General features: G+C 38.2%; 1 protein-coding gene across 11 annotated transcripts in view; it reads left to right on the forward strand.

The window, feature by feature from the left end:
* The window catches only part of PDE1C (phosphodiesterase 1C), a 483,269-nt gene that overhangs the window by 425,072 nt on the left and 30,294 nt on the right, over positions 1-27,903 (forward strand). For 9 of the 11 annotated variants that reach the window (XM_074340964.2, XM_074340965.2, XM_074340966.2 and 6 more), the window contains 2 exons: positions 2,323-2,553; positions 7,360-7,437. In XM_074340964.2, the coding sequence (XP_074197065.1) occupies positions 2,323-2,553; positions 7,360-7,437 (309 nt within the window). Of the gene's footprint in view, positions 1-2,322; positions 2,554-7,359; positions 7,438-24,414; positions 27,897-27,903 lie in introns of those variants that run through there. The other 2 variants (XM_074340967.2, XM_074340968.2) reach the window with 1 other exon arrangement.

Raw genomic sequence — 27,903 nt, forward strand, 5'->3', positions numbered from 1 at the left:
CATTGTGTCCATTTCATTTAGTAAACAAATACTCCATGAGTATCTGCTGGTGCCAGGCATGGTACCAAGTACTGGAATTCAGGGATGGAGATGACATTAGACCTTTGTCCTCGGGGCACTGCAGAAGAATGAGAGGACATCTGGATGAACATTCTAGTGGGCCTTCTGTGGCCCTGGCATCTACTGAGAGTGCCAGCTCTTCTGCAAGGACATTCTTGTACTCTTTAGTTGTACCTTTCTGGAAGAGCCAGAAGACATATTATAGCATATATGCACATAATTATGTCACTTTGTAAAGAAATCTTTCTTTTCCTTTTTCATTGCAAATTATAAATTCATCCTGTTAGGCGGTAGAATGGCGCAAAATATTGAATGGCAGTCGTTTAAACTTTGAATCCATGCTGTGTATTAGAATCATCTGGAGATCACTTAAAATGTCCTATTCTTGTCCCTCTCCCTCCAGAGTCTGATTTATTTGGTCTGGCGTGAGGCCAGGGTATTGGTTTGGATGGGTGAATGGACAAATCAATGAAGGAATGAATGAAAATCGCATAATGTGTTAAGGAGGACATCTAAGCCAGGCAAATGTAAGGACAGGAAAAGTACAATGAAGCCAGAGGTGCTAGAACCCGCAAAGTACAATACCGTGAAGCCCCATGAGCATGTGTACTGGGACCCCATTTTGGCTTTGTGCTCTTTAGCAGCTAAATCAAAGGGAAACATCACATGCGTAACCACTCTGGTCCCCATTAGGTTAAAAATAAACTTGTCATCTATGAAAGTCAGCTTTTGTCTGGACCAAGGGAAATAAAGAGGACCCCAGATAATGAGGTGTAGGACATTGTTCACATATCTAGAGACAAAATTCAATAGTGCTTTTCCTAGTGGCGGTTGGTGGCACAGTCTGGAGGGCCTTTGGAGTGAATTGGCTGTTAAGCAGGTGAGTCTCCGGACCTTAAGGGAGGATTGGGCTTTGTTAGGTGCCTTCCGTGTATGTTATTTTCTACAACCCAGCTCCCCTTCACTGCCTCTAAGGTCCTGCATGATTTCAGCCCTGCATGTCCGTGGTCATTTGACTGTCTCATCTGTCATTAACCCCTCACTCAATTTGCTTTAGCCGTACTGACTAACTCAATGTTCCTAGAGCGTACCAAGCTCATTCCTGCCTCATGGCCTTACATTTTTTTCCTTCCTCTGCCTGGAAGGCTCTTTTCCCTGATTTATGGCCTGGCCAGCTATTCATCATTCAGAACTTGGTCAAATGTCACCTCCTTATCTAATGCCACCTCGCTCCCTGAGGCTGATCATGCTCTATCATATTACGCTGCTTAACATTTCTGCAAAGCCCTTTTCATCATCTGAAATTATCTTAGTGATTTGTTTACTTACCGATGGTCCTCTCTACTCCGTAAGTCTGTTTGCTGCCGTGTGCCCAGTGCCTAAAAGGGTACTTGACACTCTAGCTGCTCAACAAATACTAGTTAACTAAACCAGCCCATCTTTTCATAACTACATGACCAAATACAGTTACGGTATGTTTTTGATTAAGTAAAGAGCCACACCCTTTCACTCTCAACTGAACTGGAAATAAAGCTGACATCCTGTCATTAAAGGAGAAGCCATAGATCGGGGTACCTGACCAAACTAGAGGCCACCTTTCATCTGTGGACAGTTTGTAGATCGTGTTTCTTGAAAGGCTTAATTATCCTCTGCCTACTTTTAAATCCCAAAGTGTGGACTGAAACTATTATTCTAGTGGTGGTAATTTTCCCTGTCTTTTTGTTTTATAATCAATAGCCTATGTGTAAACACTAGGTCCTAAGCAAGCCCACATGAGATTCCAGTTTTTGCTGTGACTGTGGGAAAGTCTCAAGTCCACATTTGTAAAATAGGGTTACAATAGTAGCAGCTACCACCGAAGGTTGTTTTGAGAATGAAAGGAAATAATCCTTGAAAAGCATTTAGCGTAATACCTGGTGTCAAGGACACACTCAAAAGAAGTTATTTATGATGATGATGATAATACCAATTATAATACTTGTTTATTATTATTATTATTAATTATTATTATTATTATTACGTTGTCTCTGCCCCCTGTTCTAACCCACTTTTCAAAAACGACATCACCATGACCAGATTATATTTGTTTCCTGAATATAAGTGCCAGTCTGACTTGAATTAACCCAAAACACTCAGTAGACACCTTAGGTCGTTTTAGTGCATTAATTACCAATGCCAATAATTGGTTATTGAACAACCAAAGAGGCAACTTGAATGGTGTGACCTCTTTTCTACGCCTTTCCTAACTTGCCACGGACACAGAGGAGAAGGCCAAGAAGGAAGCCGAGGAAAAGGCTCGCCTGGCTGCAGAGGAGAAACAAAAGGAGATGGAAGCCAAAAACCAGGCTGAAGCAGGCACATCTGGCAAAGCTGAGAAAAAGACATCTGCAGAAGCTCAGAATCACGTCAACGGAACGCGCTCCAACAAAAGCCACAACCCCCACGGGAAAAACTCCAAAGCTGAAAAGTCGTCAGGAGAAAAACAACAGAATGGTGAGTAGAATTGCCCTGGTGAAAGGCTCTTTTTGGGGTGTTAATGACGTGACGAATGGAAACCGGCAGACAGCTGTACTTCTGAGGACAACTCACAGGGCAGGGCTTTCCTGGTCGTCCAGCTGCTGTTGAGCCCACCTGTCTGGGCTGTGGATCCCATCAGGATCCCGTCAGGAGCAGCCAGATGCTCACCTGGGCCATTCGGTCTGGGGGAGATGTATTCCTTGGGGTCCTTCCCAGTTGTTCTGGAGACTGACCAGTGCCTGCCTGCCCGCTGGGGAAATTACTGTGAACAATTCCAGCACATTCCTGAGCGCTTGCTGCCCAAATGGGTGACTGAAAAGTTGGTCTCCCATATCTACTATCCCTCTAACAGGGCTGACCCTCAGGTCTGCCTAAGGCCCATTCCTGTAGTGTGTGTCCATATATGTGAATAGGTATATACTTTAGGGTAACGAGCTGTCCCAGTTTGCCTAGGACTGAGGGGTTTCCTGGGATACAGGAAAATGAGAACAGTTCCAGACAAACTGAGATTAGCTGATCACCATAGTGTACGTATAGTTGATAATTTCTTATATTTAATGCAACAAATATTTATTGATTAACGATAGGCCAAGTGCTGTGCTTGGCACTGGGGATTTAGAAATGGAAAAGCCACAAATCCATGATTTCGTAGGGGATATAGATAGCCTCAGACGGCATTCTAGGACAATGTGAGTAAGTAACAGCAGTGGCATGGCAGGTGAGGGCCCAAGGAACATGTGCAAAGAAAGGGACATTGGCTTTCCTGGGTCTGAGGATTGCACAATTGGGTAAATGTCAAGGACGGCTTTGAGAGATGTTAATGTCTGAGCTGGGTTTTATGTCCTGAAATTTGCTCGTCAGATGGGAGACAGGGATTCCTTATCTGGAGAGAACAAGATGAGCTAAGATACAGGGACGTGGAATTGGTTACCTTGTTTAGGGAAAGGCAGGAAGTCCCGTCTTGGGAGATTTCAAGAGTCAGGTGGTGGTAATGGAGTTTCGCAGTCAGACAGACCTGAATTCAAGTCACAGCTGTGCCTCCCACTCCTTGGTGGCCATGGCCACATTACTTAACTTTCCACCCTTTCTGCAAAAGGTGCATGGTCTACATGAGCTTCCGGTAATAATGATAGCAAAAACGATGACAGTAAAACAAATAGCACTATTAACTATACACCAGATATGGTTTTCAGTTCTCTCTTTAGATATTCATTCTCTTAACTGCTTGGTAGAGCCAGGTGTTCTAGCTATTATTCTACATAGCCTGGGTAAGTGAGACACGTGTAGAAAGGGCTTAGCACAATTCTCTCCAAGGATTTTTACAATGAACACATATAAATGTATAATCAGAAGACAATATTTTAATACCTATATTAATGATAGTCTCTCCTATCAAGTTCCAATCATTTACAAATGTAAAACCAGGCAGTGGGGCCAGGTTTGGCCCATGGGCCAAGGTTTGCCAACTCCTGGTCTGGTCAGGGAGAGAAACCAATGAACACAAATGTGCCAGTCACAACGAGGGTTACAAATTCTATGAGAAGGGTATAAATAAATACCCAGAGAGGGTTGAGGTGGCAATAATTTTGAAGACGATGGGGGGCAGGGGGACCTGAAAGAAGCAAAGCAGAAGCCTGAGTCTTCACCTAGGCAGGGTTGATTTCACAACTGTGTTTATTTCCCAAAGTAAACAATAGTCTACCATTTTCCTTAAAAATTAAGTATTAAATGAGAGGTGGGAAGAGAAATCAATTTAGAGCAATAATCAGAAAGGCTAATGGTGGTTCAGGACTGTGTTACAGCAGCCTAATTACAATGATTTATAACTGCACAGAAAGGCTCTTTTGTTTCCCCCTGTTTATTGAATAACAGCTCACGTCGACCATCACTCCATACACAACCCCTGGGAAATTACCTAATGGGTTCTCTTTAAGGCTCATCATCACACAAGTGTGTGTCACTTTCCTGGCATCCTCTTTGTGGCTGCCCAAGATGTTTCCAGGTTAGAGCTGAAGGACACTGGTTAAGTGGGGTTCTAGGGGTTTGGTCTCTCATCAGCAGTTTTGAGATCTCCCACAGCTTTGGTCTCCATCCAGATACTTCCTACCTCAGCCTCCCCAGCCTTGCCTGAGGAGGAGGCAGGCTGCCAGGGGTGGCTGGCTAGCATCTGGCAAATGGAATCACCCCTGCTGACTTCTGGAAGACATCCTGCTCCTGCTGCAGCTGTGGGTAAAGCTCTAATCCAGGCCAATCCAAAAGGCTTATGTAGAGTCCATTAGGGGTATGAAGGCTCGTTTTGTAAAGAAAGGTCATTTTTCTGCAAGGTATTAGTTTGACTATTGACAGGGCTCAAGGTCTTCAAGCCCATCTCCGCCATATTTAAAACAGGGAAAAGGCAGTAGTTAGACTGTTTTTATGGTACCTCCAGAGGAATTTATCTGTTTTGACCGTTTGTGCTGGTAGAGGGTGATGGCTGTGTCCTTCCCTTAAAATCTTCCTGCTTGCACCCTGGCCAGAATCGACTCCCTTCCCCTCAGTCCGTCCAACCAATGAATCTCATTTCAGAATTAAGAATAAGAGAAAACTTGGAGAGTTTTTTGACTCCCAACTTAGCTTAGGATTTGTCAAATTCCATTAAAGGCATTTACTTTGTAGAATACATCATAACCAAAAATGGTCTTGAACTGTCCTTAGGTAACCACTTGTAAGTCTGTAGGCTGTAGGCCAAAGGAATTTAGAAATGGCAACAGTCAGCAGAAGCTTGAGCTTCATATAGAAGTTGCAAAATACAGTGGTTGAGAACTTGGCCTCTAGAATCACACCCATCTGTGTATATTCTGGTAAATTTATTTATACTTTAGGTTCCATAGCCATGAAATGGAGGTGATATGAGTTTCATGTCAATTTTTTACAAGTTGATGTAAGTAAAATCACTTCATAGAAAGATTAGTTGGCCATTTGATCAAAAACTGCCCAACAAATGGCTTAAACCAGATTTATGGTAGATAAGAGGAGCAGTTGAGCTGCCAGAGGGAGACCCATATGCACAGTTAGGGGCAAAGGTGGGCCTGGGGTAGTGTGTGAAACAGGCAGGCAGGTAGCCCACTGTACTCAACACAGCTGGACTGACCAAAGTGTGACAGAGAGGCTGCAGTGAAGTCAAGGAAAAACTCAAACTTGGAAAATAACCTCAGTGATTCGGTGAGTTTGTTATTCAACAAATTGATCAGTCAGTGAATTACTCTTTGATGAAGTTGACTCCTTTCAGTAATAGCACCTTTATAGCAGGGTTGTTATGAGAATTTAATGAAGTGATGCATGCAAAGCATTTAGCACACTACCTGGCACAAAGAAAGCAAAAAAGACAAATATATTTGGGCCCTGCTCACTGAAATTGTGTGCAAATATTATTAGGGTCTTTCTGCTTCAGTAAGTACCAGTATTTTAGTAGTAATATATTCTTAGTTTTATGCAGACTTAAAAAAAAGCTACCATTAGTAATTGTAAGAAAAATATCCAAAACTTGAGAATAAGGCTTGGGGGAAGGGGTGCTATTTCCTTCCTTCCTTCCTTCCTTCCTTCCTTCCTTCCTTCCTTCCTTCCTTCCTCCCTTCCTTCCTTCCTTTCTTTCTTTTCTCTTTTTAAAATTAAATGTATTGGGGTGACATTGGCTAAGAAAATGATGTAGGTTTCAAGTTCTTTCAATAATACACTGGCATGTTGTTGAACAGACCTGCCCAAGGGTTATTTATTTTAGGCAGATGTCAGAAAACTTTGTCTGTGAAGGGCCAGATAGTAAATATTCCTGGCTTTGTGAATCTCTGTTGAAACTATTCAACTCTGCCATTGCAGCATGAAAGCAGCCATGGACAATATTTAAATGAATGGGTGTGGCTATGTGCCAATAAAACTTTATTTACAAAAAAAGATGACAGGCCAGGTATGCTCAGGGGCCATAATTTGCTGATCCCTACTCTAGAAGAACATGACTTTGTTTAACGTTGTCATTTACCATTTGATTCAAGCCCAGGCACTGGGAAGTTATATGCTAACTTGTAGATTGTTGACTGGTAGGGGAGATAACTCCAAAGGTTATGGTTTTATTGTCTTGTAGGACATAACCAGTTTTGTGTCTAACCTAGCAATCTTATTTTAACATAATTTCTAAAATACCTATAAATATCTAGTTCCTTAAATACTTCTGGAACTATTCTTACTACCTCACTCATTCCTTCATAAATGAGTTAAATAAGTTTTTGGATGTGTTCATTAACATTTGTATACATAGTATTTTTTAACTTTTACAAATTACATTTTGACAGGCTCCTTAATTAGAATACTTTTTATAGTTCTGTTTCAGAATAATAACAACTGTGATTGAGTGATGTGTCAGATACCACATTCAATACTTTAAATGCATTTTTCCATATATTATGCCTGTAAAGTACATATTAATATCCCCATTTCGCAGACAAAAAGGTTGGACCACATAAAAGTTAAGTAGGCTTTTCCTCACTCTACAGCCTAATAATACAGCTGAACTACCTTTCTTGGAGGGAAACACCATTGTCTTACAACCCTGCTTAACAGGAATTTTCAGTCTTCATTTCCAAATCACAATCCAGTATCTAGGACCTAACACGTGGTTAAAAGGATGTTTACACTCAGACATGTACCCCCTCGTAACTAAAATTATGCTTTTACCTTGACAGGTTTAAAGATATTTATAACTTCCTTCTTAGGTGTCTACATATACTGTTTGTCATGTTTATTACCTTGCAGGTGACTTGAAAGATGGCAAAAATAAGGCAGACAGGAAGGACCAATCCAATGTCGGAAATGATTCAAAGAAAACAGATGGTAAGCGCACAATTCTCATTACATTTTTCCATAAAATGTGAAATTTAATGCAAGCTTGTTAGAATTCCACCTAAAATTGAAATCGTGATTGTTAATGTATTCTTATATTATACCCTGAAAAAACACTTCACTCCATTTAAAGAGTACTGTTATCCCTTTTTCAATAATTTACAATTATCGTTGCATTTCTTCTCTTCCACCCTCCACCATACTTTCTCCATCACAAATGCATTTGATACTTTCTTTTCCACTACCACGTTTCACTGTAATCTTTATAAAAAGTTGATTCCGGACTTGCTAATTATAATGGAATGGAATATGATGAGTCTTTGATCATGAATTGTGCAGTATAAATGGGAAATGTTCCATGGTTTCACATTTTTTACCTTTAATGAGTTATTATGTTTGGTTAAAAACAAAAACAGAAGTCTGTGCAGTGTTACCTTTATGTTGGGAGGCCCACACACTGGAGAACATACGTAGCTGTAGAATACAGATGACAACCTGAAACCAGTTTGAATCTACCTTGTAATGGGTTTCATGAGCACTTCTTTTACTTTCCATCAACAACATCGCACTCTTCCTAAACCCTGAAAGTTCAAATTATAGTACCCTCCAAACGTTGGACTATCGTATTGCGAAAACCACTCTTGCTTTTTATATAAATCTCCTTTTTCGGTCGTAACCTGGGCTCATTTCTAGTTATTCCTTCATACATGGACATGATGTTAATCTAAAACATGAAAGTTTCCATGGAGTGGGTTTTGTTAAGAGTTCCAGCATCTTTGAATCACACTTCCTTGGAGACATTGTGTTGGATGCTAAGCTTAGTGTAGTGATAAAGCCATTGAAGAACAAGTGCTGGGTAGTGAAGTTGAGGGGTAAGAAGATATTTGAACACAACTCTTCACACACACTCTTATGCATGAAATCAGTTCTTAAAACTTTCCTTTAAGATCATTCAAATAATTCACTTTGGTGCCTTAGCACGTCATATCTGGAGAACACATGTGCAATTTTTCACCAAACTTTTTGTGCAAATGGAAACCACTTACCTTGTAAATATACCCTCCTTGAATGATTGTGACTAAGACATGAATTACATACTGTGTTTCCCCGAAAATAAGATCTAGCCGGACCATCAGCTCTAATGTTTCTTTTGGAGCGATAAGTAATGTAAGACCCGGTCTTATATTGCATTATATAAGACCGGGTCTTATATTATGGTAAAAGAAAACCAAGTCTTTTACTAATTTTTGCTCTAAAAGACACATTAGAGCTGATTGTCCGGCTAGGTCTTATTTTCGGGGAAACACGGTAGAGATAATGTAGAATTCAAATGACAGTCTCTTACCCAGACTCTGTTAGGGGCAGGGTTTGTTCAGAGACCTTTTTGCCAGACATCGTTTGATCCAGATCAAGATAACACAAGCTAGAAAATGTGCAGTAGAGGAGAACAGTGTTAGCTATAAACCCATTGTCTGGACACCAGGCCCATCCTGTATCCAGTGACTTGGCTCATGTGAATTCCTACAGCATAAAAGCCCAGAGTAAACCAAGTCGCAAATCTTTAACATGGGGTCTTGAATCTTGTTGCATGTTTGTATTGTGCTACAAGTATCTGTTATAACGTTGTCAGGTGGGCCCTGGGACTGAATTTTATTATCTTCATTAAGCACTTTTATTTTACCTGTGCCCCTTTTAACTGAATTGCCCCCAAGTATTTAAAGTAATTTACACAGTTTTTTTTTTTTCTTTGTGGGGAAGAGTGATGAAATAAATATTATGTTGCATTATATAACTACCGTGTTTCCGTGAAAATAAGACCTACCCCAAAAATAAGCCCCGGTTAAGATCGTCAGCCAGATGGACACATTTAGTATGTTATGACGATGTTCCAGAGGAATATGACATGAATGTATTGGAATATATGTAGATTTTTGTACATGAAAAAAATAAGACATCCCCTGAAAATATGCCCTAATGCATCGTTTGGAGCAAAAATTAATATAAGACCCAGTCTTATTTTCAGGGAAACACGGTAAGTCTAGGGTTGATTGTTTAATGAACTGGATTCTTGAATCCCATGGGGCAGTAAATATGATGCAATAAATAAATAAAGAAGAGACAGTTTCTAATGTCTATACATTTTCCACTTCATAACTGTAATCTTCCACTGCTTCAAATGGGATCTGGTGTGACCGTATACTTGCAAGTTTGTACACAAACTTGAGCATGAACACCTTTGTATTTTAATTTCATTGATGGACTAACATGACATCAGTCATTATCACTGCTTTGGTATTGTCAGGACTTAGATCACTGGGCTTTAGTTACTTGTACCATCTTAGCCCAAAATGTTTACCAGAACTTAAGCTAATTCTTGGTGGCACAAAGTAGAAAAAAATTTGATCAGTCTCACCTACCCCTTCCCCTTCAGTCATCAATGTTCTCTACTTTAGAAAAAACTTTAAATGATATGTAGATTAGTACGTTATTATTTTAAAAAGCTATCTAGTAACAACTGGATACATTTTTTGTAGAGATGGGTTTATTTATAAGAATGCAATATTAACATTTTCTGGAAAATACAGTAAACTATAGGAAAGACACTCAAATGGGAGCAGTCCAGCATTTTTTCATGCAACAACTAGATACATTTTTGAACATTTCTTTTTAATGGATCCTATTACATCTGATGACCAGAGTGGGGAGGTCAATTTAACTATTTTGAATGCCCATACCCCTGATCCAGTCTTCAGGAACCAATGGTGACCAGCTCTGTCTAATTTTTGAGAGCGCATATCCAAGCACAATTCAGTGCCCAGTGTGATCAAACCCACTGTGGTTTGAGGTTTCAACATTGTATGCATTCACAAAGAAATTCAATGGAAACTGGACCAGGGTTGGTTATTCCCCAACTCCAGTGAACTGAGGCATGCAGAGCAGAAAGGAGTATATGCTGAAAGAGTAAATTACATCCCAGCATAATGAACACATTACAGGTGTACATTATCTCTGTCAGGCTACTGAGGTACTATATAGTACCCTGCAGCACTAATTTTCTAACTGACTTCAAAGATTGAATGTCCTTTGAAAATGCCTTGCTTATTCTTAGGAAGAAATGTACTAACACAAAAAGATATGGGCTTCTGAACTAAGATTCTCTTGGGGTGTAAACTTTTACAGTGTCATTGAGAAACTTGTGGGTTATCACATGAATAGATTATTTTTAGTGTGTTTTTAGTCATATTTGAAACAACTTAGTCTTTTAGACTTGCCATAATTTTTATAGTTCCCTGAAATATGAACTTGTCCTTAACTTTACTTGACTGTGTTAACAGAGATAAGAGATGTTCAGTGTTTGTGTCTCTCAAAAGATTGATTATAATTAGGCCCTGCAAGGTTACTTGCTAAGCTCCAGGGAGGGAGTTCAGCAGGAATTTCTCCTTCATTGAATGTTTGGGAATTGGAATATTTAGTATATGTGCTGCCGAAGCGAGCACAGGGAATTGGAATGTTTAAAGATGTTGGTTCATGAAATTTAAAAGTCAGTTATGAAGAGTGGACCAAAAACAATCTATGGAACATCTGCTTCTGCCAAAGAGGAATAACAAAAGTTAAATTTACCCTTCCAAATGAAACAATCAAGAAAAAGAGACAACATATGTAAACGAATGGTTTTCAAGGTAGTGGACATCAAGAAATGAAGGACAGCGATCTCCAAGATTCAGGAAACAAATGAAGTGAGCCTGACAATTTCCCCAGCTTACTGACTTGAGAAGGTTCTCAGGTAGCATAGAAAGGAGGGACCCAGGCTGACCTGATGGACTCTTTGAGTTGAGGAGTTGAATAAGGATCCACGGAGACCCAGGATCCAAGGCTAGAGTTAACAGGATGAAGTACAAGAGAGTAGACAGCTGCAGAAAGAACTCCAGAGATCTGGAAAGTAGTCATCAGAGTACTGACTGACCCATGCAATGAGGAAAGTACCTGAAACCATGAAAGAATCATTCGAGAGGATTAGAGGGAATAGTCCTGATGCTCACATTTCACACAGGGCAGGAAAAATGTCTGTTTCCACTAGCCAGAGGTGACTACCTCATAATTTAAAGGGAATTGGGTAGAATACTCATGATTGTCTTCACTTAGTAGTGGGAACTAACCAGCTTAGTCTAAATGATGCTTTGATCTCACCTAACAAATCTTAAAAGCAAGACATAAAAGGATCAAAGTGATGCCAAATAACTGAATATATATATATATATATATATATATATATATATATATATATATATATATATATATATATATATACATACATATATATATACACACACACACACACACACATAGATATACAAAAATATCTAGTATTCAACAAGTAGAATTCAAAATGTCTAACATTCCAAATATTACTGAACATGTAAAGAAGGAAAAAAAAAATACTACCCATAAAAAGGGGGGAAATACCAACCAATTGAAACCAACCCATAACTGAAATAAATGTTACAATTAGCAGACAAGAACATTAAAGCAGTTTTTATAACTATTGCTATATATTCAGAAGTTGAGTAGAGACATGAAAGCTATAAAAAACAAAATCAAACTTCTAGAGATGAAAACTGTGATGTCTGATAGAAAAAATACACTGGATGATATTAGCCAAATCATATTGACTGTAATTTATCATAAATACACTGGATGAGATTAGACATTGTAGAAGAAAAGAGTGGTGCAAAATTAGCTACACAAACTATCCAAAATTAAATACTGGAAAAAGAATAGAAATTATTGTAAGGAGCATCAGTGAGTTATAGAACACCTTCAAGCAGCCTAATGTATGTATAACTGGAGTCTGTAAAATAAAGAAGAGAAAGAGAGAGGAGCAGAGAAAAATATTTGATGAAGTAATAGCTGAAATTTTGCCATATGATGAAAACTGTAAATTCACAGACTCAAGAGGCTCAATAAAGTCCAAGCCCAAGAAATATGAAGAAAATTACACTAGAGCATATCATAATGATATCATTCAATTTTCTCTTCAGTGATGAAGAGAAAAATTTTAAAACAGAGAACAAAGATAGCTGTAGATTTCTCTTCAGAAACAATGCAAGTGAGAAGACAGTGGAGGGAACAACATTTTTAAGGTGCTAAAAGAAAAAAACCAACAAAGAATTCTATACTCAGCAAAAATATCTTTCACATATACAAGCTGAAAGAACTCATCATCGATAGGTGCGTACTACAAGAAATGTTGAAGAAAGAAGTATAACTATGCCAAATGGAAAGACAGATCTGCACAAATGAATGAGGAGCACTATAAATGGAAACTAGAAGATAAATATGCAAGATTTTTGTTATTATCTTGAAGATAATTGACTATCTGAACAAAATAATATGTTGTTGGGTTTATAACATATATAAAATTAAGCTAAAATATATGACAACAATAGCATAAAAGCTGGGAGGGCAGAAATAGAAATATACTATTGTAAATTTATAATATTATACATGAAGTGGTATAATATCAATTGGAAGTAGATTAAGGTAAATTAAGATCATATACTATAAATGTTAAAGCAGTCACTCAAATAACAAAACAAAGACATATAGCTAGTAAGCCAAGAAAGGAGATAAAATGGAATCATAAAAATAATCTAAATGAAGTTAGAAAAAAATACAAAGGAAACTAAGAACAGATGAAGCAAATAGAAAACAACTGGCAAGATTATAGATTTTAAACTAAGCATATCAGTTACCACATTAAATGTAAATGGCCTAAACACCCCAATTAAAAGGCAGAAAATTTTAGAATGTAAGACCCAAGTATATTCCGCTTTTATATAAAAAGGCACAAATAGTCCAAAAGTAAAAGAATGGAAATTGGTATACCAAGGTAACAGTAATCAAGAAAAGGAAGCTTGATTAGCTATATTAATATCTGACAATGTAAATTTCATAGCAAACACTATCACCAGGGATAAAGAAGTTCATTTCATGATAAACTCGTCCATTTATCAAGAGGATATAATAATCCTTACATTTATGCAGCAAAATACATGAAGTGTAAAAAACTTTTAATCACAATTTTATTTGGAAACATTAATATCCCTCTCTCAATCATAGATAGAATACATAGATGTAAAATCAGCAAGGAAAAGAAGACTTAAAAAAACACTATCCAACCAACACGACCTAACTGGCATCCCTAGAACACCTAACAAAAGGAGAATACACATTCTTTTCAAGTGCACACAGAACATTTATTAATATAGATCAGATTCTGGGACATAAAACAAATCCCAATACATTTAAAAGGATTCAAGTCATACAAAGTATGTGCACAGGTCACAATGGAATTAAATTGGCATAAGGATATTTATATTATTTTATTATCCTTTTAATAGCTATAGAAGCTATTGTGACATTATCTTTTTTTTTTATATTGGTAATTTGTGTTTTCTCTCTTTCTTTTCCTGACCAGTCTGGCAAGAGGTTAATAAATGTCATCAGTCATTGTAATTAATATTTTTCATTATTTTTCTGTTTCTATTTCACTGATTTCTTATCTGATCTTTATTATTTCCTTTCTTCTGCTTGCTTTTGGGTTTGGTTGGCCTTGTTTTTCTAGTTTTTTAAGATGGAAGTTAACATCATTGATTAGAGACTTTTTTTCTTTTTATTTTATTATTATTTTTTAATTACAGTTGACATTTAGTATTATTTTATATTAGTTTCAGGTTTTTTCCTTTTTTTAATATAGGCATTTAGTACTGTAAAATTTCCTCTAAGTACTGCTTTAACGGCATGTCACTAATTTTGATATGTTGTGTTTTTATTCACATTCAGTTTAAAATACTTTCTGATTTCCATTTTTATTTCTACATTGACCTAAGGGTTATTTAGAAATGCATAGTTTAGTTTCCAAATATTTGGAGATTTTTCCAGAGACAGCTGAAATGTAAGTTCTTTCCAAATTGATCTATAGATTCTATGCAATCCCAATTAAAACTCCAGCAGGAGCTTTTTGGGTAGAAATTGAAAAGCTAATACTAAAGTTTACATGGAAATGCAAAGCACCCACAATAGACAAAACAAAACAACTTGGAAAAAGAAAGGAAAAGTTGGCCTGATTTCACGATTTATAAAGCTATAGTAATCAAGGCAGTATGATGTTAGCATTGAGGTAGACAAATGGATCAATGGAATAGAATAGAATGTCCAGAGTAGATCCACACGTATACAAATGGTGATGGAACAACTGGACATCCATACACAAAATGATGAACTTCTAGCTATATTTCACATCAGATATAAACACTAACTTAAAATAGATCATGAAATAGATTATTAACTTAAAATGATCATAAAATGGACCATAGACCTAAATTTAAAATGTAAAACCATAAAACTTCTAGTTAAGAACCTATGAGAAACTCTTTGTGGTCTTGGGTTAGGCAAAGATTTCCTAGATGGGATGTCAAAGGTACAACCATGAAAGAACACATCGGTAAATTACACTTTATCAAAATAAAAAACTTCAAAAGCGTCTTTATAAGAACAAAAAGATAATCTGCAGGCTAGGGAGAATAATTTCAAAGAGTATTTGATTTCTTTGTATATGCAGGAGACAATCTCAGTGTCCAATAATAAGAAAACAAACAACTCAAGTAAAAATATGCAGAAGATTTAAACAAACATTTCATCAAAGAAGATGTACAGCTAGCAAATATGCACATTAAAATGATGTTCATTCACATCATTAGGGAAATGCAAATTAAAAGCCAAATTAAAAACCATACTGAGAGAAAACAACACAAAACAAAGCTTGTATGTGGGGAGATGGTTTTACACTTGTGTATTATAATATTATATTCACCTAATAATTTCTGAGCTCTGTACTTCACTTTGCCTGTCAGGACACAATTTTGTCAGCTCATTTCCTTAATGGGGTAATGGTATTCCTTACAGCTACTCTTTCTGAATAGTTCTCAAGTTACTTACATTCTCCTCTTTAAGATCTCAGCACAGGAAAAATAGAAGAGGCAGTAGAACCAATATTCTTACTAGTTTGCATAGAATAGCTAATTGTGATTTAAAAGTTTGTTGTGTACATTAGAACAATTTGTCTGTGATTTGATTCTTCGTGACTTGGACTTGCTACACAGCTCACAAGAGTCACCTAAAGAAATGAATGTGTTTTTCCCATTTTCTTTCTAGCTGATCCCTACCAAGTTAGTTTGGAATGTAATAAATAATTGAGGACTTGGAGCTTTTTAGATGTCTGGCATTCTATTATAATAGATGTAACAACTTACTAATAAAAATAGTCAAAGGATATAGTCTGAACCTTTCCACTTGAGTTGTACTTAACATTCTTAAAGTTGAAAACTTTTTGTTAGTTGTCAGAAGGGCTGGCATCATGGCTTGCTCTGCAGTGGAGTTGGTGGTGAGAGAGAGATGGGACCAGTACTGACCTGGAGGTGTGGCCTGCTCTGCAAATCCGGGGAGGAAACAGTCAAACAGCAGGGTACAGGGAGAGACACATGTCTGTCTTTACAACAGAGATTGTTTCTGACTTAGGTTCATGTCTAGAGATTTGAGAAGCAACACACATTTCCCATCATTCGGGAGGCATGCATTTGTGGAGGCCGTCATCAGTTTTCATATCTGCGTAGACACCCATATCCCAGTATTCTCACCTCAGGGAATCACATTCACCTCACTATTTCTTCCAAACACTTCCACACATACAACTTAGGACAATGGTGTTAGGCTGTCTTTATACACCAGAATAAAAACTGCCCTGTTTCAGATCGATCAAAACCTGGGCTTATTCTTGATGCTTACTTTTATCACCTCAGTGTTCCAATCTATGCTACTTCTTCCCGCAAGGCTTTTTGTTATCACTTGTAGCTGATACTGGCTGTGTATTGGTCCATGCAGAACAATAGACATACTTGAACACATTTATTCATCTTCAGCTCGCTTATATTTGAATCAATCCCATAGAATCTAGACATGGGAACATTACAGGGCTTTATTTATTTATTTATTTATTTATTTAATATTTTCCCCAATTTTTGAAAGATTGATTTGTTGCTAAGTAACTGTCAATATTAATGGGTTCACAACTCTTAGAGGGCAGTAGTCTTAATGACCATCTCAGTTCGAACTTGTACCCCAATTTATGTTGCATACGCTGCGCATAAGACAGTTTAGTAATAGAAGAGGTTGTGGCATCTTGAGACTTCTTGACACAGGAATTGTGACGTGAAATCCACTTTGTGGTTCTTCGTTTTGTTCTGTGTAAGAACCGGCTTGTCTAGGAAACACGCCATTCTTCCGTGTGGGAGCAGATGGTAATTAAAGAGCCCTGCAAGAAGGGCTGTACACATGGGCAGGCAAAGGAATTCCATACTGATGGCAAATGAAGAGTTGATTGCTTTGCAGATTTGTTGACACGGAAATGAATACTCATGAGCAATGCATGAGTGTGATCGCCCATTCACTGATGTATAATGTGAAATATATCCTCTATGTACACTGGAATGCTCACATCGACTGGCCAGTCAGTGGTTTCTTTCTCCTGAAGGAAAACCTACCTAGAAGTCAAATCATAGCAGAAGGTGGCTTGGCAAGCTGAGAATGTAAGGGGAGTTAGTTGGAGAATTGTTTCTTCAAGGTAGGGTATCCTGATACATCTGCTTCCATCACTGGGATAGATAGACTTGTCAGGAAGGATGGAGAGGGGCCATCTTGCATGTCTTATATCCTGACAGTGCAGGACGCGCTCCTCCATGGCACCTCTTTTTCTAGGCTCCTTTTTGACGACATATTCAGCCATCAGATACGTTGGTGTCTTGGAGCAGATTCTCATTCTTGTTCATTTTTTAAAATCATCCATGATTGCATTTCTGGACTTTAATCTTAAGGAAATGTCTGTGTTTTTAAGGCAGGTGTTCTCAAACTTTTTCCTTCTCATTTCCCCCCCACTGTAGCTTATCTGATTTTCATAAGCTTTTCACACCTCCGAAGGTACACCCAGATCATGAACTATGGTGGGTAAAATAGGCCAAGGATGGTGACTAGTTCTCAGAACACCCAGATATGGGGATGTGATGTTGTTATTTTCACTCACACCCAAGACAGAGCTGCTATAACAATAACCTTGAATCCTTTCTAATTTACTTTAAAAATTAAACCTGTGTAACTTTCATGCTTAACTGTTTTTAGCAATGATTGGTTTGCAGTACACCTCACCATTGATCAGGCCCTGAAGTCAACATCTGCTGCCTTGAGGTAGTTTCTACAAACAGATAATCCCATCCTTTGGTTTTTCACTTGTTTCCCTCTCAGAGGTTGACATTATTTCTCGGTTCTGGAACGATGTCTCACTATAGCCTTCTATGTATTGACAAAATGTAGGCCTATTTCTTTAATGAAGAGATTGCCCTCAACGTGAGAATCCAGCTTCCTTATGGGTTATTTTCCACGAGCGCACAGGGACCCAACATCTGGCGTGCCCCAAGTCCCAATTAAGATAAGTCATCATAACCATACATATTCTGGTTGATATCCCACGTCCCTTAGCCATTTGTCAGCGAAAGCTCCTGTGACCCATTTAATTAACAAATTTATATGGATTAACACACGGAGCAGCGACAATAAGCAGACACTGTGGTTTCGCTAGAAGACTCATAAAATATTGGTTTTCCAAACATTGTACATCCTTATTTTCTCAAGTGTCTAAAGCCTCCACTCCAATGTCCCAGTCAAAAGAAAACAATGAAAAGTTAATAAATGGATGTGGGAATTGCAATATTATTTTTAGATGGCTGTTATTCTCATGCATCTGGACAAGACCTCACTAATTGGATTCTAAAACGTTTTGCTGCTTAAAAAATTTGATTGATATACTTCAGTGTCATTTTCCAATTAACTTTAGAAGCTGTGCTGTAGGTTGACCCAACAATATTCGTGAGAGTGATTGTGAGTACAGCAAAGCTGAAATCCAACATAATTGTTTTTTGGGTGGATTTGGGGAAAACTGTTAACCAATCCACAATATGTGGGTGGGAAGTGGTCAAATGGGGTGAACTCAAAAAATCTCCTTGTTCCTTTATGCTACAGACTTACACTCTTGAGAGAATGGAAGTACAAATCCTGTTACACATGGTTCTAGCATTGATGAATCACAGTGAATCAGAATAGGTAGCTCTGTTGGTTATAAACATCTGTTTCAAAACCAATACATCTTTTATATAGTTTTAGGTTCAGTGCTTTTTAAGGGAGGCATATAATATATATCCTCATGGTGGTTTATAAAGGAATAAGGTCACACGCAACTACTATTATCCTCCTGTAGATTTTTGTGTTATTGAAATTCATATTCATAATATCAAAACAGCACCTGAAGTTGTGTATGTGAGATACAGAGATACACACACACACACACACACACACACACACACATATATATACATATATATATATACACACACACATATATATGATGTAAGATTGGTCAGTTTTAAAAAATTAAATTGTGTTGTGCTAAAGAAAACTTCTAAAGTGAATCTGTACTTTTTACAAAGCTGTTTAGATTCCAGTCTCTTACAAAATAACTGCATAGTAGAAATGTCAAATAAAAGTATACCATGTACTCTTTCTTAATGACAGAATTAATCTTTTTAAACAACTTTTCCCTTGCAATTACTAGTATATAAGCTTTCATTGTTTCACTCTATCTCCTAGACATTTCGTTACACTCTTAATGTACCATTGTATTTTTAAAGGAACTGGTTTGACAGAGAGGATTACAATTTTGGAACTACTGGGGAAAATGTGATTTTTTCTTTTTTTTTCTTAATACTGATGTTCAGGATTAAAAAATAGCTTTTTAGTATTCATGAAATAAATATTTATCTGTTTTCCCCCTAGAAAAAAATATATATTTTGTCAGATTCTATGCAAGGGATTGGAGAAACACAAGTAACAATACATTTGTCAAAAGAAACTCTATTAACATTATAAAAAGTTCTTCAAAATAACAGCTGCCTTTGACATAAATATGTGCCAAAGCCAGGAGCTAGTCATGTCTTCATTGTTAATGCCATTTCTCTTCTAGACACCCACATGCTGGTAGAGCTATTAAAAATGCAATATCAAGCGAGTATCAGAGCTTCCCCCTTGTATTTATTCTTAGCATTCTCCACGAAAGGGCAGCCTGATTTCCAAGGAACAACATCTGTATTTTATAAGTATTAACCCTCTACAATATGTGCTATTTTTATTCTATACCCTGGAGCCACAGTGAAAACATAAGAAAAAATGTTTGTTTTGTTTTTATCCTTTCATTCATTTAGAATCTTTTATTGCTTTTCCTTAACTAATAGAAATGAGCAAAACATGAATAGCAGTCAGAATGGGTCGGGTCTAAAACCCCAGCCTCACTTAACTTTCTCCGAAGGACTTCCTTAGTCTCCATGGTCTCTGGCTTCTTGTTGGCTTCGAAAACAGCAGATTCAATGACTGATGAGACATAAAACTCTGGTGTGCAGACAACTCTACCCACACCTGAACCAGAGGAGGGGGAAGAGCTGTTGATACCTGCTTGTACACACCTGCTAAGAGTGGGGTCAGGCCCTGGGCAATTGAAAGTTGACTGATTTGATTGTTGCCTTAGGTGGTCAAGTTCTAGTTCTTAATACAGAGATTACTAGCAGTAAAATGCCACAGTGTGGGACAGAAGAACAGAGACAGTTATCCACATATTTCAAGTTTGGAAAAAAAAGACCATGCTACATTAAGGAAGAGAGAAGGCAGCGAAACTAGAGAATAAAAGTTTGACCCCATCATTATTCTCAGGGATAGCAGAAATGCCCCGGATCAAAAGGAAAGACAAAGAAAGAGACCAAGGGTTAGACCGAAGGAACTGGGAACCACCCTTTGTACTGTTCTTATTCTGTATATTTGAATCAAATGGTAAATTTTAGGAGATGATGATATAGACAAGGTTTCAGAAAGTTATATTCCCACAAATCTACTCTATCGTCTATCTATCATCTATCATCTATCACCTATCTATTTCATCCATCCATCTATCCATCCATCCATCCATCCATCTATCCAGCCAGCCAGCCAGCCAGCCAGCCAGCCAGCCAGCCAGCCATTAGCAGGACTGTAGCATTGGTATTATATACAATAAAATTAATTTAAAACAATCCTACTATAATCATATCTTCTATGGTTTGGGGCAAGGAGAAAACATGCATTCATACTTTTGGGTATTTGGTGATAACCATTTAAAATAGCTGTCTTGCACTTATGACCTAGAACAGTGAAGTCTATGCTTGGATAAATCCTAAAAACTATCTCTAAAATAATGTTTGTTTGTGTTTAGTATTTCCTCATTATTAAAAAAAACCAAAAAAAAAAAAACCAGGATCTACCTATAAGCCCCACCAGAAATTCTACTAGACATTTAAAATTAGGTTTGGTTTTACCACGTTTATTCTTCCCTAGTTTTTTTTTTTTCTTTCTTTGTTTTATTTGTTTGTTCTATTTAGCCATTTGCAACTCTTTCTGTTGCTTACATCATCACTTGGCTGTTTTTGTAGAAAGCTGACTTCGTAGAGAGGCAGCTGTGGAAGAGTTTCTGGGACTCAGACAAGTCAGCTTACTCCTTTGAGTTTGGGTGATAGTTTAGTCGGGCTGTAAAAAAATTAAACCCAAGAAAAATAAAAAAGTATTTACAGATTTTTTTTTTTTTTTTTTAAGCACAGTGCCAGATTCTTATGAGGCCTGCCTGATAGATGCTTAACTTGTGATCTAGGAGTAAACATAATGACCTATAAATATATTTTTAGAGTCAAATCATGGTAACTCAAACTTTGAACCTTCTCTTAAAACAATTATCTCGAAACTAAATGGTTTTATGCAGTATCTCCACTTACCTGCAGTTGTAGCACGGGAGGGGTGGAGTAAAGAAACCCACATTGTCGTAAACCTCCATCTCCTATGTCTTTAAATGAAGTAGCTGAAACGTTCTTCATTCCCTTAGAGTAAATACGTTTCTGTGAATACATACAGCTCTATACTTCAGACTTCAGAGCCCCCATGGCTGCCCCTTTGGGAGATGTAAGGAGTCTTAGGTCAGGGGGAGGGCGAAGGGGATGGCACTGCTTTAGACAATTTCCTGAATTATTCCAAGTTGAGTGAAGATACTTTCCATTTCGGCCCTTCAATCACCCTTAAAAAGGTGTGTAAGTTTAACTACTTTTTGTGGTTTCCAAAAAGCCCACATAGGTGTGCCATTCACGGAATACAATGATCAGGTTTAACAGGAAAAGTCACGTATCTCAGTTAAATACAGGAGGCTTCTTATACTTTGTCTTGAGGTCCTCATTTTCATATACTTTGTAGTCTTACCCAATTTCAGTTTAAAATGTTTCTGCAATTTTAGTTTAAGTTGAAAACAAGTATACAACCCCAAAACACAAGACAGCAACTACAGGACATTTGAAGTTCAGGGGAGGAAGTTTGCAGTGCGGAGAGGAGCAAGCCTGATTCAGACACCATGTGAAAGCTGTCTGCGTAGCAGGTACTCTTCCTCTGGGAGATTGGTCCCACAAAAAGCCACATAGTGGGGCTCTTTCTTCCTAGGAAATACACATTTTTGACATATCAAACCTTGCTATTGAATAAAATATAAAGTCAATGTACTTATGATTTTCTTTTTAATATCATGAAAGTCAAGTTTAGAAAAAGGTGGAGAGCCACTTCCTACTCATCAGTAGGCCTTTATCTGTCCCATTTCCCTCCTGCTTATTCAATTCACTTCCTTTCAATTAAAAAATAATGACTCTTTGAGCATATGCTATGTGTCAGGCTTTGCACTACATGCAAGGAGAGTTATAAAGATACATAAGACACCCTCCCTCCCCTCCAAGTCAAGGAGTCTGGGATGGAGCGTCTTCCTGCAGACGGCTCTTATGCTAATCACCTTAGAGCACGTAAGTGCCCTGAGAGATTCATGAACATGTGACTTTAGAAAGTGCACGTGTTCGGGAAGGCAAGGACAGTCACTCAGGTCACAGACCTAGCTGCAAAATATATGCCTCTTATTCTTTCTTTTGGTCCTGCTTAATGACAGTGAACACAGACACAGCTTTAATATACAGGCTTCCTTTATAGACCCCTTCGTTCTACTTCTTGACCAACTCCTTCCCTCCATCCCTTGAACCGAGGCCGAGGAGGGGAGGGTGGAGCTCATAGCCAGCCACGCCACCATCTCTCTCATAAGCAATGACTAGAAAGGGAGGAAGATCTCTCAGGAGCCTTTGGGGTCCATTAATACCCTGGATGGCCCTCTTTCCATCTCTGGGACCCAGCAGTCTGGACAGCAGGCCTCTGCTAACTAAGGCTGCATGGAAGAGGGGGTGCATCACTTTCCCTGTTGGCCAGTTGAGGTTCACTGGGTATCACAGTGGTCCTCGTCAGCCATCTCCAGGTATCTGCCTCTAGCTTTCTCCAACCAGTTGGTCATTTATTAAAAAATTAAACCAACCTTATTTCATCATAACAAAAGGGAATTTTATATTCGAGGGCCTGGGGACGTGTCTTAGGGGGTTATTACTATGAGGACCATCTGAAAGGAGTCTTACTACATAGGACCTTGAACTGCTAATGACAGGCCCAAGGGTCTGACGAGGCCTGTCTTGTAACTCCTGTGTGGACCAAACTATGCATGGACAATCAGAAACAATGGAAAATTTCCGGTCCTTGATTTCAGCTGGTAGTCACCTTTCCCTCACTGGCAAGTTCCAGTGAGGCAACTGGCAATTTCCCTCACTGATAATGCTACACTCAGAGAAAGTGACTGGTTGGAATGTTTTCTTTTGTATCTTATCGCTCCCAAATGGGTGAAGGTACTAATGAAGGGTAAACCTACACAAGACTGGAATGAGGAAAAAGGCCTGGATCCATGGCCGCTGGAAACTGAGAATTGACAATAGTTACGATAGATCAGAAACGGCTCTCCTATCTCTCAATTTGTTTGCTGCCTAATTTCAATTAAGTCTGAATTAAGAGAGTATCTTAGTTTTTAAGGTTGAATGGGAAACTTCCTCGTGCTGTAAGGACTCCCAATATCTCTGTAGATGGTGGTGTTATCCTTCTTAAAGTTCCCTATCCCTTTGGATGAAACAGGATGGAACCCCTCTAACTATAAGGCGTGGTGATTTGCAGGGCATGAAACACTTACGGGAAGCAGTAAGATAGTGGTGTTTGTTTGTTTGTTTGTTTGCTTTTAAAAAATTATGTCCAAGCCCACTGAGGTTACATGTTGTAGAGTAGGTCAGTGAAAACAACCCAATATTGTCTATTTCCATTCACTTAGTTTTATTTCATCTGTGTCTTCTTACTCCATCACCTCACTCTGTGTCCAGTAGAGAATTCAAGCGATCTACCCATCTGGACGATGAATTCAGTTGGGCACAGCTTGCTTTCAGTATGTTGGGGAAGCTTGTAAGGATGAGGCAAGAATTTCGATAGAGGAACACTGCTTTTGGTATGAAAATTGTTGGGATTAGATGAATCTGATTGCTCAGCCCTGAGGCACATTGACTAGATCTGGCAGTCAATGTCATCTTGATTGCAAAATAACATCTTAATATCTATATTGCATGGACCGAATGTTTGATTATCTAGTTTCAAGTAACTATTAAGGTTTCAAATGTAACCAGTGTTTAAAATTCTTCATTGAGATTTTCCTTTTATGAATAGAATGATTGTGTTACAAAGGAGACAGCAATGACTAGCGTTGAAATGTTGACTTGATCCCCTCTTTTTTTTTTTTGTTTTGTTTTTTTTTGGTCCATCAGATTTTCTTCTCCTCAGATCTGGAGGGTGGAGAAGGGGAGGGGGGGAAGGCAGCATTGACACTTTTCTTTTTCTTTTTCTTTTTTTCAGATTCAGAAGAGTAAAAAACACCTCATATACAATAAAAGAGGCTGCCAGTGTCTTGCATCATTTTAGCTGAGCTGCTTCATTCTCCTACTTCTCCTTCTTCCACAAAGACCCATGTCTGGGGAAGGTGTACAACTTTCCAAGTCGAGCCCCCCACATTTGGCCTTCTCCTGTGCCATCTCTTCCCAGGAGATGACTCTTGGGGAGATGGTTTGAGGTCTTAAAACTCTGGGGGAATCCCCCGAGGACACAAAACAACTTCAGATTTTTACACAAACAGAAACAAAACGTGAAGGGACATCCTCAACATCCTTTGCTGATGCCTTGGCTTTCAGGGCACCTATCTGGCCTGGTGAGAATGGACTTTCCGGATGTGCTGAGAGAGGCCTGAAAACGCCACACACACACACACACACACACACACACACACACACACACACACAGTAATTACCATTTTTTATTGTCACTTTAATGTTGTCATTTTTGCCCTGGCTGCTGACCGGCGGATATAGCACTGCTGGCTTTCATCACAACTCAGATGACGATTCCAGTCTCTGGTTGTTCCTTTCCTGAGTCAGGAACATTCTTTTCCTCCAGTTTCCTTTCAGACTTAAACATTATTCTCCTGCTTTTTTTTCCATTTATATGATGTGAATTTTTTTTGTTTGTTTCATTAAAAAAGGAGATTGTCCTGTAGCGATCTTCATTTGATGCTTAATTTATCTGTGCATTCATGAATATGACCCTGAATGTTTCTGCTGATGACCATACTGTGCAGGTGGGAAACTCAGTGATGCCATTGGCTAGCGTCCATAATTAAGTGCTTATTGACATTTGTACCACTAGGCGGTCCTCTTCTTTTAGATATCTGTGGTTTGACTTAATCACTCTTCTTTCTATTCAGGGAAGTGCTAAGGGGGATTTGTTTCAGGGAGATGCGTCAGAAAATTCTTTTCATTTTAGCGAGCCATTAGAAATACCAGATAGGAGATGATTAATGGTACAAGTTAAAAATAAGAATAGTAGATGTAACATGGAAAGAGAATAAGGATATATCCCCTGAAACCAAGTCAAAAATGAGATCCAATGGAGTGCTAGTAAAGTAATTTTATGGGTCTAAATGATGTGATTTGGGTGAAACGGATTCTGAAAATGCGGTTGTGGTTTACAAAGGAATATTTGTGAAAGGGAAAGTCACAAGGATGTGGGATGGAGTGTGATTAGTAACAGGAAGAGAGAGCCCGATGGTAAGCTTAAGTGTATCCCCCATTGTAGATTTAATTTCTACATTAAAAAAGCGCAAAAGCAAACATTTTTAAAAAATCCTCTCATTACTAAGGCAAAACGTTGGTCTTTCTTCAGATGGAAAGAAGGAGACTATGTACGTCGTCTACAACGCTTTTGCCTCGCTGAAGTATTCCCCAACAGAAAGATCTGGAGAACTCTGTCGTTTTGAACTCACGGTCACATGTGGATATGTGGACAGGGTTCTGTGGTCAGCTTTCCATGTTGCCTGGTATTGACACACATTTTTCTGTGGCTGCCCCTCCTTTGCTAACATTGACCACAGTAAATAAGATGGTCACAGATTCAAATCAGGGGCATAGCAGGTCAAGTACATGAGTAAAGCAAGTGGTGCAATATCAGAATTGTTGTGATAAATGGCCGTTCGTAGTGGCCCTTGGTATCAGCGAGGCAGTAAGGAGCAGTAGGGATGGTGAGGAATGGGCGTGTGCCGTCCAAAGGGGACAGCTGCTGGTGCTGTGGAGGACTCGGGGTCCTAGATAACTAAAATTGTATAGAAACCCTCCCCCAATTTTTAAATATTGGCAACTGATTCAGAAACTTACAAACACCATGCTGGTCAACGAAAACTTGCCTCTGACCAACATTCAATGCATGGGACATCAGTTTGCAAACTGTGCTCTTTGAGGTGGCATGGTTTTGTGTAGGAATGAAATACATCCAGTGCATGACAGTTCTCGACCTTGGAACCTGAACCTTTTACCTCCTTTCTCTTCTGTATTTTTGTATGTAGAGCTTTGCAGCCAGTCAAAATAGAAAGCCTGCTATAGCTTTTCTTTTATACTCTAACAATCAAGACTAAACATTATTTGGAAAAAACAAACAAACACCAAAACGAATAGGAATATAGCCATTTTGTCTAGTACCAATAAAGATGAAAATGTTTTTCATTTGCTTTAAGTTATTAATTAGCTGAACAAGAATGGGAAGAGAATTTCACTCAGTATAGAAAGAACTCTACTTGGAACTCTCAGTGTGAAAAAATAAAAGCTCCATGTAACTTCTGTTTTTTAAATCCTTAAAAAAAATGTTTTGAAGGCACATTGAGTAAAAATACACAATGATCTATTTTAAAAATGTACAAAACAATGTGTGATTATGCTATGAATGGATACTGGAGCTGATAAAAACATTAAAATCATGATTCCAAGTCAGTATTGACGGGAAGAAGAATGCTTCCAAAAGTCTAGCTCATTTTCTGTGGGGGTTTTGTTCCTTGGACACAGCTTCCTCCAAGTTGAGCAACAATATGGGACACACATTCTTCCATCGCATGGATTCTGGCCTCTTACTCCGTGATACATTGTCACATAGAAAGCAAGGGCTTACACACCTGAATTAAGAATCAACTGGTATGTGGACAAAGCAGGAGGGACGTCCCCACTGCTGACAATCCACAAATTCTACATGTCCATGGATGGAAAGTGACAAATGGAGTTGGCCCTTGAATTTGGGTCCCCATTTCACCAAACAGCTCTGTTTGTTGAGGTGGTATGTTTCAGTGGCATAATCACCCATCCTTAGTGAGGTCTATGTTCCATCTTCTATTCACACCAACCTTTCTTAGGTTATGAGTCCTAATAGCTTATGGCAACACACAAGAGACTCATGTCTAACCCATTATATTCAAATGGATTTTCTTCCACTGTCCATTTCATTCTTGGAGCTTTTAAAAACTATTAGAACCATCTGACAGGATCCCATTAAGGACCTATCATCTTAAACAATAAGATGATATCTAAACATCTAAGAGCCAAAGAATAATCTAGTGCACCTGTTCATTTCATTTGCAGAATTAAAGCCATTATATTTTCCGCCTGGAACCATCCTTTAGTAAATGTGAAAAATAAAAAGTAAAGAGCAACATTATCACAGGATGTGAGACAGGGAGCAGACAAAAGGATAATGACTAATTTTGTAATCCATATTTTGGGAGTAAGGATATTAATCTTTTACTATTGCTTCTGTCATGGGTCACTTTTTTTTAGATAGCTAGTAGATAGATAGATAGATGATTGATAGATAGATAGATAGATAGATAGATAGATAGATAGATAGATAGATAGAGGAAGAATATATATTTTCTTCTATACTTAACCTTTGAGCAGAGGTTTACATGATAGAAATTACTTCATAACACTCTCCATGGAGTATGGGGGGAAACAAAAGGAAAAAATAAAGCACAAA

The sequence above is a fragment of the Rhinolophus sinicus genome, chromosome 4 (genome assembly GCF_057876585.1).
Source record: "Rhinolophus sinicus isolate RSI-liver-muscle chromosome 4, RSI-T2T, whole genome shotgun sequence".
In the NCBI taxonomy this organism is placed as follows: domain Eukaryota; kingdom Metazoa; phylum Chordata; class Mammalia; order Chiroptera; family Rhinolophidae; genus Rhinolophus; species Rhinolophus sinicus.